Source organism: Pteropus alecto, unplaced genomic scaffold (genome assembly GCF_000325575.1).
Source record: "Pteropus alecto unplaced genomic scaffold, ASM32557v1 scaffold87, whole genome shotgun sequence".
Taxonomy (NCBI): Eukaryota; Metazoa; Chordata; class Mammalia; order Chiroptera; family Pteropodidae; genus Pteropus; species Pteropus alecto.
This window is the reverse complement of record NW_006443225.1, coordinates 10,727,300-10,742,590: the sequence shown is the minus strand read 5'-3', so window position 1 is coordinate 10,742,590 and position 15,291 is coordinate 10,727,300. Positions and strand designations below refer to the sequence as shown.

General features: G+C 33.6%; 1 protein-coding gene across 4 annotated transcripts in view; it reads right to left on the bottom strand.

Annotated features, from left to right (window-relative positions):
• Positions 1 to 15,263, bottom strand: part of MCMDC2 (minichromosome maintenance domain containing 2) — a 33,449-nt gene extending 18,186 nt beyond the window's left edge. For 2 of the 4 annotated variants that reach the window (XR_003043666.1, XM_006924012.3), the window contains exons 1-10: positions 15,166 to 15,263; positions 12,872 to 13,065; positions 12,649 to 12,779; positions 12,516 to 12,575; positions 10,609 to 10,804; positions 9,646 to 9,768; positions 9,425 to 9,529; positions 6,457 to 6,582; positions 4,668 to 4,905; positions 615 to 820 (exon numbers count right to left, since the gene is read on the bottom strand). Coding sequence is in view for 3 of the 4 variants with exons in the window: in XM_006924012.3 (XP_006924074.1) it covers positions 615 to 820; positions 4,668 to 4,905; positions 6,457 to 6,582; positions 9,425 to 9,529; positions 9,646 to 9,768; positions 10,609 to 10,804; positions 12,516 to 12,575; positions 12,649 to 12,779; positions 12,872 to 12,965 (1,279 nt within the window). In the remaining variant the exon portion in view is untranslated. The remainder of the gene's footprint in view (positions 1 to 614; positions 821 to 4,667; positions 4,906 to 6,456; positions 6,583 to 9,424; positions 9,530 to 9,645; positions 9,769 to 10,608; positions 10,805 to 12,515; positions 12,576 to 12,648; positions 12,780 to 12,871; positions 13,066 to 15,165) is intronic. The other 2 variants (XM_015598695.2, XM_025041121.1) reach the window with 2 other exon arrangements.
• Between the last annotated feature and the right edge of the window lie 28 nt (positions 15,264 to 15,291).

The following is a 15,291-nucleotide window of genomic DNA, read 5'->3' as shown; positions in this document are numbered from 1 at the left end:
TCTGAGCACTGCTGTACATTCTTGCTGGTATCCTAAGAATGCAAGGTCCTGACTACTTTTTGCCCAGTCCACATCTGTCCATATCCTCGTTAATTATAAATCTGGCCCAACCAGCATTGCCCTAATACCAAAACCAGACAAAGACATTAGAAGAAAAGAAAACTACAGACCAATACTCTTGTAACATGCGAATATCCTTAACAAACTACTAGCAAATCAAGTCCAACAATGTATAAAAGTATGCTGGCATCATAATGGTGAGAAATTCAAAGATTTCCTGCTAAGATCAGGAATAAGACAAATATGTTCCTTCTCACTACTGCTTTTCAATATCATATTGGAAGTCCTAGCTAATGTGATAAAACAAGAAAAGGAAATAAATCTGGCCCAATAGTCATGTATTAGTATAACTGAGAGCAAAGGCTAAAACAGTACATTTGCCCATTAAACTCCTCTGTTTTTATTTATAAAGGTAAAATAAGAAATGTCATTTAATATAATTTCTTAATTTCTAAAACGAGTACAAGACAATCTTCACTGTTATATAACTTCTTGGCACTGATAAAACTGTAAGTTAAACAGGTGAAAATTAATTTGAAAAAAATATTGTTTACCTGATTGAAGTTGTTCAAGTTTATCTTTTTTGTGTGAAGCCAAGTCCCCTATAAAGCAGATACTACCTTTAGCTAGCAAAGCACTGCCAGCCTGAACACTAACTGCTCCAGTTCCATACTTATTTCTGGATACAGTAGGAAAAATTTCAGCAGAGACTGGATGACGTATACCACGGGGCACAAGGTTTATACTAAAATTCAAAAGCCTAGAAAAAAATAATAAATTATTCATTACCATTACTTAATATTTGGTTTTCAGAAATCATGATGTATAATAGCTACACGATCAAATTTGATTTGATTCAATGTTTACTAAGCACTTGCTCCAGGAATAAGAACACACATGAGACTTGGTCTTTAACTTGGAAACCTCACAACCAAGAAACAGAAAGAGACGTAAACAAAAAACTAAAACACAATGTAATAAATACTGAAATAATGTCATGAGTACATCCAGAAGAGTATTGCTTCTTCCTGTAAGAAAGTGAAAGCAACAGAGAGGTGACATTTGAAGTAGGCCTTCCTCTTTTTCTGAATTGCTATCTTTTGTTTATTCAGAATTTTTGCGTTTACACTTGCCAAGAGCCCATCCTGTCTATCTCGCTGCCTATGTATCATGGTAACTCTTGATACGCCCTTTTACTTTCTAATCTCTTTTCCAATTGCCTTGGCCTCTACGTTTCTCAAATTTAAATTTTTAAGAAACATAATTATCTTAGCTTAACTTTCAAATCTTTGTCACAGAAATCACAGCTTGCTGGTGCAATCAATTGTGATGAGCACACATAGACATTCAATGCAAGTTTAATGCAAAAAAGGAAGCAGCAGCATCCCTTAAATGTCGGTAAGTGGATGCTATAAAATGTCTACAGTATGTGCCATTCCCAGGGTGTTTGGGTGTTAGTTCGAAGATACATAAAATGGAGTGAGATTTAGAAAGAAACTTGCTAGCTTATGGAGCAGCAAGTAATGTGGTTCTCAACTCACATTAAAATCACGTGGGCAGTTTTAAAAAATTCCATAGCCAAGCCCTACCCCAAATCAGGGAAATTAGAATCTATGGGGGTGGACCACAGTCATATACATAAATTATAAAATTCTTCCAGGTGATTCTAATGTATGGTCAAGCTGAGAAACTAGTTACATAGAATGGGCCTCATATTTGGCTGCATGTTGGAATTAGTTAAGGATTTTTTTTTCAATACAGAACAAGGTCAGAGTACAAAAGTCAATTGTATTTCTATATATTCACAGCAAATATTTGAAAAAATGAAAAATAATAAAACACTACAATTTTAATAGCATCAAAAATAACACATATTAGAAATCAACAACAAAACATGTGCATGACCTTTTACAAACATTGCTGAGAGAAATTAAGGAAAATTTACATAAATGAAGATGTATACTATATACAACAACTGGAAGACCCAACATTGTTAAGACATAAATTTTTCCCCAAATTGATTTGTAAGTTAAATACAGTCCCAATCAGAATGCTTAAAGGCTTCTTGGGGGAAGGAAGGTCAGGCAGGGAAAGTTGGTACTAACATAATGATTCTAAACTTTATAAGAAAATGAAAAGGACCTAAAATAGTGGGAAAAAAAAATACTGAAAATAAGGAACAAAGTCATAGAATTTAACATAGAGCTAAAATTAAAAAAAAAATGTGTGGTATTGGCATAATTATAGACAAATGGGTCAAAAAACAAAAAAAGAGTTCAAATAAATTTATACTCCATTCAATTTTATACCTAGTTTACACACAGTTCAACTGATTTTTAAATGATGGTATTAAAATGATTCAATGGGGGAACAGAAAATCTTTTCAACAAATAGTATAAAAAATTAGATAAATACATAGGAAAAACATTAACCTTGACTCTTATGTCAAACCATATACAAAAATTAACTTGTGACAGATAACGACCTAATGTAAAACTATAATGCTTTTTGAAGGAAACATAAAATAATATATTTATGACATTGGAATAGGCAAAGATTTCTTAAACAGAACCCATAAAACACCAACATGTAAGAAAACAAATTGGATTTCATCAAAACTAAAGTCTGCTCATCAAAAATATCTTTAAGAAAAAAACACGAGTTTCAGACTAGGAGAAAAATTTCATACATGTGTGACAAAGTATGTGATATGCATATGTAACAACAGACAAGTAACCAAAACAACCACATTTAAAAGAGAGCAAAGGACTTGAACAGATACTTTATAAAAGATATATGAGCACATGAAAAAGAGCTCAAATCAGTAGGCACAGGGAAATGAAAATTAGAACCATGGTGAGATACCATTTCATTTAACACTACAATGGCTAAATTGAGAAAGACTGACAACGTCAAATGTTGGTGAGGACAGAAATAGGAATCTTACCTTGAGAGGAATTTAAATGATAAAACCACTTTGGAAAAATGGCAGTTTCTTATCAAGTTAAACATATAATCAAGTTAAACATATATCTACATTATAATAGCAATTCCACTCCTAAGTATCCAAGATAATGAAAACACGTGTCCACAAAAAGACTTGTATAAGGTTGTTTATAATATGAAAACAAGCAAAACCAAAATCTTCATCACTAGGAGACTGGATAAACAAATTCTGGTATATTCATATAATAGAATACTACTCATTAATAAAAATGGTGAACTACTGATACACACAATTGAGTCAATCTCAAAAAACATGAAAAATATGTTAAGTAAAAGAGATTCAAAGAGTATGTACTGTATGATTCTATTTATATGGAGTTCAAGGAAAGGAAAATTAATCTATGGTGACATAAATCACCTGTGGAGATAAGAACTGATTGGAAGAGGGAAAGAAAGAACTTTCCGAGGTGACGGAAATGTTCTGTATCTTATTATGGTGATGGCTATAGGAGTGTATGCATTTGTTAGAACTCATCAAATTGTGTACTTAAGATCTGATTATTTCACTATATATAAATTTTACCTAAAAAACAAAATAAAACAAAAGAAAAACCAAATCTCTCATAAGTCTCAAACACCACAGGAAAAGTCAAAAGGTCAATGACAAACAGGAAAACAGACAACGGCCTTAATTTATGAAGTATCACAAATCAATAATATAAACGACTTAATAGAAAAGTGAACAATGGTCAAGGAGTTTTATAAAAAAATAAGACATGTTTAACAAGCTGTAAATGATGTTAAAACCTATTTCAATTAAAGAAATGCAAATTAAAATAAAATACCATTTTCCTCCACTCAGATGGAAAATTTTAGTTTGATAATACCTAGTGTTGGTGAGGCTGTGAAGAAACATTGTCATGCTCATATGGAAAGATAAATTGGTGCAATCTGTTGCAGTTAGCACCATATTTACATTGCAATTTAATTTTAGCAAAATATCATCTGTCCAATTAAGTCATTGTTAATTTGAATTTCATTTTAAGTTTAAATTCATTCTATAAATTTGTTTTGTTTGACAATTACATACAAGATATTAATATAAGAAGCATATTCCTAGCTTTTTTTCTGAGCATTAGAGTAACTTTTCAAAAGGGGTACTTTTTAGTGAGAAGCTCCAAAATACTGAGTAGAGGCTTATTCCAAGTTTAGAATGATATCCCCAAATCAGTAATTTTGGCACTTTTGACAGCCTTATTTGGGTGCAGTGAGTCAATATTATTGAATGGAATCTTAAAGGAAAATAAAAAAAATGGCTTGTTGGTTCTCAGAGGGGAGAGTATTTTAAAATGAAAATAAAGTACGAAAGCAGAACACTAAGCTGGGAGATAGGGTAAAAGGACACTTTTGAAAGATGCATTTATTTTTAAAGCTGTGAGTGGAGAAATGGGTTGAAACTTTGAATGGTTAGATTCTCAATAGTGAAAGCAAATATCCCATTTCTCAATTCATATTTTGAATTTCACTGGTAAAAGTTTATTTAGATACTTATACTAGTCAGATAAATTCTAAATGTTTGTCTTGTCATAATATTCATGGAAAGAATTTATGCAAATCTATGACCAATTTATAATTTGAAAAATTTATGTCACATATTTTACCTGTCTACAAGTAGAGTATCACTTGTTATAATTAAAATATCCAGGGAATCTTCCAGTTCCTTGTTTCGGACACTTGTCTGTACTAGACTCATCAGCAAACAGAGTTTGAGCAAATTGTAAGTCCCAGGAGGAACAATCTGTGATGCAAAGATATTGGCGAGTATCGCTGTAAACTTCCAGCACGAGCTGGAAGTCAAAGAGAGGAGACACCTGAAACTGTCGCTAATCCCTGAAGGAACTGAAAGTAAACAACACATATGTTAAAAAGTGTTTCAAAACAAGAAAATGACAATATAGATGTCTAATTCCATTTCTCTAAAATATTATCAGATTGCAATTCTTTTAATGATGCCATATTCAAATTCTTATCAGGATATTAAATTATGATTGGAAATCACTTCAATCTATCACTTCTGTCCCAGAGAATGTAATAAAAGGAAGCAGTCACCCCATATGTCCACAAAGACTGGCTATGGTTTGCAAGTAAATCTCTCATTCTTCTCCTTTTAAGACCTATGTGAGCAAAGCCATATCATGGGGCTCCTGGTATTGTAGTGCTTGCTTCTGTATTTATATGTTTAAAATAATATCACCTTCAGTGAGGGCTAGAAAGAAGAATGCGAACCATTTGAATGTTGCTGTTAAAAGAGAAGATTTATACTCTAGTATTTTGAAAACACTCTACTTGTACTATAACATTCTCGATCTCCACTCCCTTACTCAGTCTAACTCTTGAAAGGAATGAGTGATTTAATCCAATTAGTCAATTTGAGAGTAATAGCTGTGTATGTCCTTTTCTCCCTCCTCTTGGGCTGCCCTCATACAGCAATGATTTTTAATACTCATCCAGGCTCATGAACCAAAGGGGGCCTACCTCAGTGTAGGTCATACCACATTTGGGGCGATTAAATCTGCCTAATTCTGGAGTACAAGATGAGAAAGCACACTTTTCTAATCTACATACAAGTCATGTTCTGCTACCAAATCAAGAAATCTTCAAACACTTCACAATGGAAAATATTTAAAAGATTACTAAAATGTCTATTGTCCATTAGTGCTTTCCTTCAACATTTTTATTCTTTTAAGAAGCTTTCTCTTCAAAACAAGCAGAGGTAACTAGAATACACTTGCATCTAAATTCAACTTGGGTTTCTATTATTGCAGATGATTATCTAGGGATTCTAAAAAAATCTAACTATTCATTTGTGTGCCAAGTTAAAAGAGTAAGTTTGCTCTACACTTTTTTTTACTTAATACTTAATTATGTTGGAGTTGTTAAAGAAACTATCAGTAATAAAGGTGATATTTTGGGCTCCATCTGCCTTTCTCTTGATTTGTTGAGAACTCAAATGAGGAAAAGAATGTTATTTTATTGGGCTCTTTCTCAGATCACAAGCTAAGGTTTAGCTAAGGCTAGAAAATAAAGGTTAGGATAGAAAAACCTTTTGACTAATCTCTAACTCTTGGCATCCTGAAACATTTTTCTCATTGCTAATTACAAAAATAAAATAAAATAAGGTTTAGCCAAAAGAAAGGAGTCCTTCCTGTGGGCAAGGTTATACATTATCCCATTTTATTTCTTCATAGTATTCATTATGTGAAATTGTCTTATTAGTTTATAGGTTTACTGTCTATGATATGATTTAAGAGTAGCAACTCTGTCCTGATCACAACTGTATTCATAGTGCTTAGAAAAGTGCCCAGCACACAGGAAGCCAATACTTATTTCTTGAAAAAATGAATTCAAACTTAAATATCTGTTAATATATGGTACTATCATTTTCCTTACCTTTTGGGTTGTAAAAAGTGATGCTATTTGTCTCTATACAGACAGAAGTTTGTGAAGTTTTCACACAGGTTGGAATTCCAATAATTTTATACTCATTTCCTATATTCATTTTATTCACTAATTCATCTAAAATTATTAAACATAAAAGAAAATGTGTTCAGTAAAAGAACCTTGATCACAAGGTTCAAAGATCTAGAACTAATAATAATTCAGCAGTTGAATAGCTGTATTTACTTTTGTTTAGTATAATATCCATAGAGAATGGCACTAATAATGTAAATTGAGGCAATTTTATTGCTGATAAATTTTGATAACTATAGGCAATGATGAATTAACTTCAAGAAGCTTGTGACATAGCAACTAGTCTCCTACAATATAGTCAAAAGGAAAAACGAGATCATTCTATTTAAGATGAAGTATCTTTGTATTAAATGACAAGAAATGTTAATAAAAATGACCTTATAGGTAATACTTTTATTTAGGAAGAAAATAATTTTAAAAGGTATTATCACTGTCTACCATATAGCCAAGGTACTTTTACATACATTATCTAATATAAACTTTAAGATAGGTATTGTTATCCCCACTTTGTATATGAAGGTACTGAGAAGTTAAGTGACTTACACAGGCTAAATGGTAAGTAGCGGAACTGAAATTCGTATCTAAGTCTGCCTATCTCTAAAGTCTAATCTCCTGCACATATTAGGTTCCTCTCTCACTCTTACAGATAAAATAAGCTTTTGCACAAGTTCAAATTTTATTTTTAAAAAATACACTAAAAGTCTTGATCCTCTACTACACAGTTAGAAGTTGGGTGGTTGTAAAGCTATGAAAGGCTTACAAAGAGGAACAAGGATTAACTTCTCTGTGAAGAAGATCAAACAGTTCTCTCTCTTACTTGCTAATCTATCATCTATCATCCATCCATCCATCCATCCATCCATCCATCCATCCATCCATCCATCCATCGAATCTATTTTAGCTCCAGAGGCCTATTGCACTAAGGGCCAAGGTAGCGTCACTTTTTGACCATCCATCCATCCATCCATCCATCCATCCATCGAATCTATTTTAGCTCCAGAGAGCATATTGGTGTACCCTGTAAACCTGGAAGGAAAGAATCAGACTCAAGAATTGAGAAAATAAAAACTCTAAACCAACCAGCCAACCAAATAATAACAATAACAAAAACAAGTAAATGATACAGAATGAATTACAAGGGGAAAATAAAAACGAATAGTTTTTCAACTGTGTCCTGGAATTTCAGAGTTTGGCGGGTGTGTCCTGAGGTGAAGGAAAGGTAAGGAGGAAGGCAAGGAGGCTGGGAAGTCTGGGTAGCTCTTTCAATGTCAACCCCAAAAGGCCTGCTTTTATTCATTTAATTTTTAAAAATTTGAGTTCTGTGTAAGAGTTTATTTGAAGAAAGGGTTTTCTACTAAAATATAAGTTGGATAGCCACTTATATTTCTACATTGTAATGTATGATTTGTATATAGTACATAACAGAAATAGTTAAAAGCATATATTTTGAAAATGGAATGCCTGAGTTTGTACCACATACTAGCTGTCTGATCTTTGACAAGTTACTTAACTTCTCTGTGCCTCAGTTACCACATTTTAAAATGATAACAATAAAATCTACTTGATAGGGATGCTGTGACTAAATGAGTTAATATATGTAAGAGTGCCTGGCACATAGCAACTGCTAAATAAAAATTATCTATTGTCATCTGGGCTTACATGCCTGCCTCATTCTTGACAGGCCATGGTGAAGGGTTTTTCTTTGAGTCTCTACTTTCTTGAGTTTCCTATACCTAGTTGACATCCAAGATCCCTCTTTCTGAACAGTTTAATTCCTCTAATTTTAGCCCAAGAAAAGAAGCTGAGCCCCATCCTCATTTTCACAGTTCTGACATCTCAGAGAAGACTCATATCTTCCCTGGGTGATTGATACTAACAATAATTTCCTCTTTCATGGCAGACTCTGTCTACTCACAGGTCTTTCTCCACACAGTTCTCAACAATGCTCATTCATTTATTTAACAAATATTTATTGAGTTTTTACTATGTGTAGTAAAAAGCCCAAGTCCTTACCCTCAAGAAACTTACATTCTAAAACAATAACCCCAATACTTACGTAAGACACACACATAGATTAATGGGAGAGCATTATCATAAATAACCGTGACCCTGAGACATAGCATAGTGCTTGGTGCACAGTGGGCATTAATAGCTTTTTAAATGAATGTTGTATGACTAAATGAATACTTGCTACATTAGCTAAACATGACTCTTTAAAACACTCAAGAATAAGAAGATATATGATTCTTAAACTACAGTAGTCCCCCCTTATCTGTGGGGGATACATTCTAAGATCTTCAGTGGATGCCTGAAAGCGCAGATAGTACCAAATCCTATATATACTATGTTCTTTCCTGTACATATATACCTATGATTAAGGTTAACTTATAAATTAGGTACAGTAAGAGATTAACAACAATAACTAATAATAAAATAGAACAATTATAACAATGTACTGTAATAAAAGTTATGTGAGTGCAACATTAAGTAAAATGAGAATTACTTGAACCCAAGCACTTTGATATCCCTATAGTCGATCTGATAACCGAGACAGCTATTAAGTGACTGACAGGAAGGAAGCACATACAACATGGAGACTCTGAACAAAAGGACGACTCATGTTTTGGGCAGGACACAGCAAGACAGCATGAGATTTCATCACACTACCCAGAAGAGTGTGCAACTTAAAACTTTGGAATTATTTATTTCTGGAATTTTCCATTTAATATTTTCAGACGACAGTTTATCACGGGTAACCAAAACCCTGGAAAACGAAACCACGGATAAGGGGGCACTATTGTACAGAAGTACAATTTATAACAAAAAAGTCAACTACAATATTTTATATATTTTATAGCGATTTGCTTCTAGTTCAAACAGAGCCTACCTCGTAGGAAAATTGTAAGAGATTGAAACCTAAATCGCTGCTTGTTAGAATATCCTTGAAAAGCATGAAGTGCCTTTGCAGGAATTATTTCAACTATCTGTTTATCTTAAGGCAAAGAGCAAAAAAAAAAAAAAGTTATTAGAATATACATTCACCTTAATTCCCACAATATCAGACACTATTTAAAAAATTGTAATTACAAAATGTAAATGCATTTTTACCACCAAGTACTCTAAATTTTCTGTCTTCCTGAAGTGAAGATGAACACAGATTACACAAAAAGTCATTTCTTATTGTTGCTGATTCTGTAGCACCAGGCACATGCACTCTTATATACTGAAATCCTGAAAGAAAACAAAGATAAGCTAAATTTGCCTTTAGATTTAGTTATCCATTTTCAATCCTTTAAAATTAATCTAATTCAAAGTACAATTAATTCATTTTTGTGTGTGGGTTCAGAGCAGTTCAATTAACAACTTATTGCATGGCTATTTCTTTTTTATTTTTGCTAACAAAAATAATTTTTATATTAAAAGGGACAAAACAACTGCATTGTACATTATATATATTATACACTTATTGTCAACAGTATGCCATGCTGAATAAAAAGGTAAAGATAGACCTTGAGCATAATCAAATACAGCTGTCTCTCTCATTCTTTCTCATATAAAATTAGAAAATCATTGTGCCATGGCTATTTCTTGCCAAACACTGTGCCAAGACACTGGTGATATGGATACTAAAACATACAATTTCAACGGCAGAGATGAGAGACGGATAATTCCAATCTGCAGTATTCATTTATGGAGTGCTCAGAGAGAAGAGCGGAGGGGAATCCAACCCGAAGAGAGGTAGGATGAAAGGAAAGAAGTCCTGGAGGAGGACTGAACTTACGCCAGAGGGTTGTGAGAGGATGTTATATGGAGTGGGAACAGCATGAACAAACACTCAAGAAACAATGTGAAAAGAACAAGCACTTCAGCAATACATGAACACCTGTTAAACTGGTGGGAGAGGAGAGGAAAATGCATTTCAAGATTATGAAAAGTAAACATAAACATTGGGAGACATCAAATTTTCTTCCATTCTTTCTATGCTATGTATAGTTTATAACTAATTATAAATGTGATCTAGGATTAAACAATAAATTGCTTAATGTTTTGATTTTACATTTTAATATTTACCTTTTGAAAGAGGGCATGCTTCATCCGAACAAAGAAATCTTGCACCTTGTGTATACTTGGTTACAGTTGTCATTGCAATCACAATTCCTTGCATCATATAAAATCTTTGAGATGTATAATCAAGTGGAAACTCACAAAAATCAAGACTATAACTTGGCAGAGGAGGTAAATGTGTTAACTTCAGCACTATATTAATCTAATAAGAACATAAAAATGGTATGAATAAAAACAGATCCAATTGGACTTGCATTACAATATATAAGTATATTTGTAGGGTAAATCAAGTAAGTGATTTGTTAGTATGAAGAACCAAAATTTTAAGCATAAGAGAAAAGATATTTAATAATAAAATTAAAGATGTAAAATCCTTATAATCTTGCATCGTAATTGAAATATTACTATGAACTCATAACTTTTCCTTAAAAATAGACATTTCCTGCCAAACCCACTGAAAAGATTTATAAAATAATAACAATCCAATAGCAGTGAACACTTCTACTGCCTTGATTGTGATCTCTAAATGTAATTTTTCACTAAAAAGAAACAGGGCTCCTCAGGGGAAATGACTGACTCAGGTCTGAGTCAGAAAAGATACCAGATAAACCTGGTGTATCCCTTGTGCCACAAACCAAGGAAGCATTAAAAACTAATGGGCTGTGTCAAAAGGAGACAGGAGCAAACTTTAGGGGACTCTCAGTAAGCAAAGGCATGATAATATAAGCATCAAAAAGAACGACAAAGATTCATTGAAATATATCAGATATATTTAAAAATTCATGAGTTCCTCATAATTAAGAAAAAAGAAAAACCAAAAACCAAAAAAAGTATTGGTTATCACTGGAGGCTGCTAGATTTCAACTCATTACTCTCTGAAAATTTATAAATGGAAATAATCAAACATTTATTCTGCCTTTCCTGTATAAATTGTTTTTCAGGGTAACCAAGTAGTTGATGAAAGAAGACTTCTCTTATAGAATAATTTCACGTAAAAAATTCGGAATGATAAAATTAGAAAAATCACAAAAACTCACTGATCAATTGTGGCATTGCTAAAATTGAGACAACAGATAGCACAGTTGTCCTAATGAAATGCAATATGAAATAACATGAAATGAACTATGATGTATTTTTGTCAAAATAAGTTTAATCTGTGTCTAAGAAAGTCTTTAGAGCCCACTTCTATTTTCCAGAAATGTGGGGTATACGAGGATAAGTTAAATACCACAAGAACATTATCAGACAAATCCAGATTATGAGACCTTTTACAGGACAATTAACTAGTTTCTTCAAAAACTCGGTATAAAAAGGGGGAGAATATGGCTCTAGGTTAAAAGAGACTTAGTGAGATATAAAAACTAATTATAATATGAAGACCTTGTTTTGATCCTGATTTGAACAAATCAACTGTGAGACATTCTTGAGACCCTGATTGGGTAAATTTAAATGTGGACTGGATATTATAATGATACCAAAGAATTACTGTTATCTTTGTAAGGAGTGATAATGGAATTGTGATTATGTAAAAAAATTGTCCACAAGTTTTAGAGGTTGATACTGAAGTATGTAAGGGAGAAGTAACAAACTATCTAGGATTTGCTTTTAAATTATTTCAGAAAAATACTGATAATGCAGGTATAGCAAAATACTTTAAATTATTAAATCTGAGTGATACATGGAAGTTCATTATATTATTCTCTTTATTTTGGGGTCTGTTTGAAATGTTTTATTATTAAACTGTTTAATGTTATAAGTGATAATAAAGGAAATAAAGATGCTGATGTAAGATATTCCATTGAACTTTGAAAAAATGTAATCTTTTTAAATAAAGAATATAAAAATATTTATTTATAAGTCATCTGGAAACTATTGTACCTTAGTTTTATTCGTTAAATTTAGCAAAAACTTACCTGATTTTCAGTCTGTAATTGTCCAATTAATGACAGAGTCTTAACGGCAATAAAACACACCTGTGATTTCAAACACACAAACAAGTTATCAAAAATTTCATGCGGCATAAAATTATTTCTTTCTTTAACTTACCGATTGAAAGACTTGAGAAGCTTCTAAAGGTTGGTGTAAAATGTGATTTCCAAGTTCGGTATCTAATTCAACAACATCAGAAGGATTTATTAAAATATTGAATCGATAGACAGCGTAACTTTGTTTCAAATCTGTAAAAACACACAAATATAAAAATGAGGACAGTTATATATAGGAATTTGTTTTAAAGTTTCTAAAATATAATCACCTTTGCTGAACATACCATTGTAATACTTGCAATCATCTATAAACTTCTGGAGACCTCCACTTTTGTCAAGATAGATAAGGGCTGCCTCTTTCATTTTTAGAGTTGACATTTTCTCCTAGTTAATGATTCTCCTCTATTACTAACTGGTTAAATCACAAATGCTGGTGAAAAAGTACAGATGATGAAACTCATAGAAAAGATGAGAACATCTAGAAATAAAATAAATAAAAATTTACATTTGAAGCTCTCTAATGAACTTTACATACTATGAAACTTAAAACTGAGAGTGAAATAAAACAAAGTAAAATTCCCAACTTTAAGAAATTCCTACCCGAAGGGAAACAAAACTTTTTCTTTTGCTAAATAACATTTTTATCAACACTAGGTTATTAGATTTTCTACAGATTACAAATTTAAGAACAGGAGCCTCAAATGTCCCTTTACAGATTAGGTATTCAAAAAAAATTATGCTTGAAATAAATATTGGATAATGAGGTCCCCTTACAGGCATTCTTTAAAAAATGAAAGCGGTAAAAGTTGTTTCATAAATTCAATCTAGGTAACAAAGTGTAGTTAACCTTAGAAATCCAAGAACTTGATTCTAAACCCAGCATTTCCTATGGGGAAATCACCTGACCTCTCTTGGTTCAGTATCTTCATCTGTAGAAAATGAAGTTGTATTAGATAAGGCTCTGGCATTAGTTTTCTATCAATGAGCAACATAAAACATTAAACCATTGTAATGAGTAAAGAGTAGGATATGTAAAATTCATTTAAAGACAATAAACACTAATTGGAAACAACATATGCCAATAATTGTATTAAGTGCTAGGGTTAATATGATTAAGATTGGATCCTGACTTCAAGGAGCTGCCAATTTAGAGGTCAGAAATAATGACTGTCACATTTATTTATCATCAAATATTTACTGGGCATTTACAATTTACTGGGTACCAGACTGTCCTAGGCACTGGAGATACATGAGTAAAAAATATGGTCTCAGAAAAAGTACAGTGAGGAATGAGATATGTAAAAAATTACAACTTACGTGCTATAAACGAAATATTAATGTACTATTTAGCATGTAACATGAAATAGTTCACAAAATTTGGGGTCATCCTTATGTAGGGGCTATAATTTTTTCTATTGTTTTTGGACATTTTAATATGGAGGGGTCATCGAGAAGCAATGAAATTCTACTTAAGGGTGACATTTGATAGATGATTAAGATTTCACTAATTGAAGGATAGGTGAAGAGTGGAGAGACAGTGTTCCAAAGACCTACACTATTGAATCCATATCCCTTCTACTTGGAGTTCGGGTTGCTTTCAAAAAAAAAAAAAAAAGTAATTGACTGTTCCTTTTTACTAGTATATAGTGGAGAAAACTTGAGTTTATTCCTCTGAGGCCATTAAGTCCGTATAATAACCTTAAAGTGTATTTTATGTTCAGGACGTTACATCTGTGCTTCATTAGAACACAAGGTTTCTGGGACTGAAGGAAGGCAGGCTACTGATAACGAAACGAAGACGAGGCATCAGTCTTTAAGCAAGGGAGTGGTATAGTCAGATTTTTATTTTGGAAACCGATGCCTTCCGCTCGTGTGGAATGTGGGTGGAAACAAAGGAAGAGTCAGTAATGTTTCTAGCTAGCGAGAGTCCTAAGAGAAAGTTTGCTCAATCTGGGCTATGAAATGGAATGGAGAAGATGGATTCTAGACTTTTAAAGATTTCACACTGGACTTGGTGGCCACCAGCCTGTGAGTTTTCCACGTGGGTGTGGGTGGATGTTGATGTTCTAATGGAAATATGGAACCCTGGAGAATAGGAAAATGATGAAATTCATTTGAGATATTCTGACTTTGACGGGTTCTTGGGACACCCAGATTATAGGTGCTGGGGCGACGTGAACCAGGGCCCGGAATTGAGTAACTTTTAAAAAGCTAGAGATAAAGCATTGGGTACCAATCATCTGTGTAAAGCGGCCGTCCTGGGCGTGGATGCATTTTCAAGGAAGGGAAAAGTGGAGGAAAAGACATGGAAACCTGCGGAAAGCATTAAATAAGCGAACGCGGATAAAATTCTACCAGCCTTCCCACAGTCTAAAGAACCCAGGTGTTGGTTCGCTTGGAACAGGCGCAGGTTGTGTCTCCGCGCCTGGCCGCGATGGCAGGAAAACACCTCACAACCAAAGCTGCTGAAAGCGAAGCCGCCTCACACCCTGGGATCCAGGGCCCCTCCCATCCACAGGTCCACCTCCGGTACCGCCGACCCCGCCCAGGAGCGCGTTACACCCACGCTGGCACCCACCGAGTTCCACCAGTCGCGCGCCACCTGGAGCCTGCACCCAGGGAGGCCCTCGCACGCATGCGCGCACCTTCAGGCCGTTGGCAGCGCGAGGGCTGCCGGGAACCGCGCCTCCCAGTCACTAGGCAA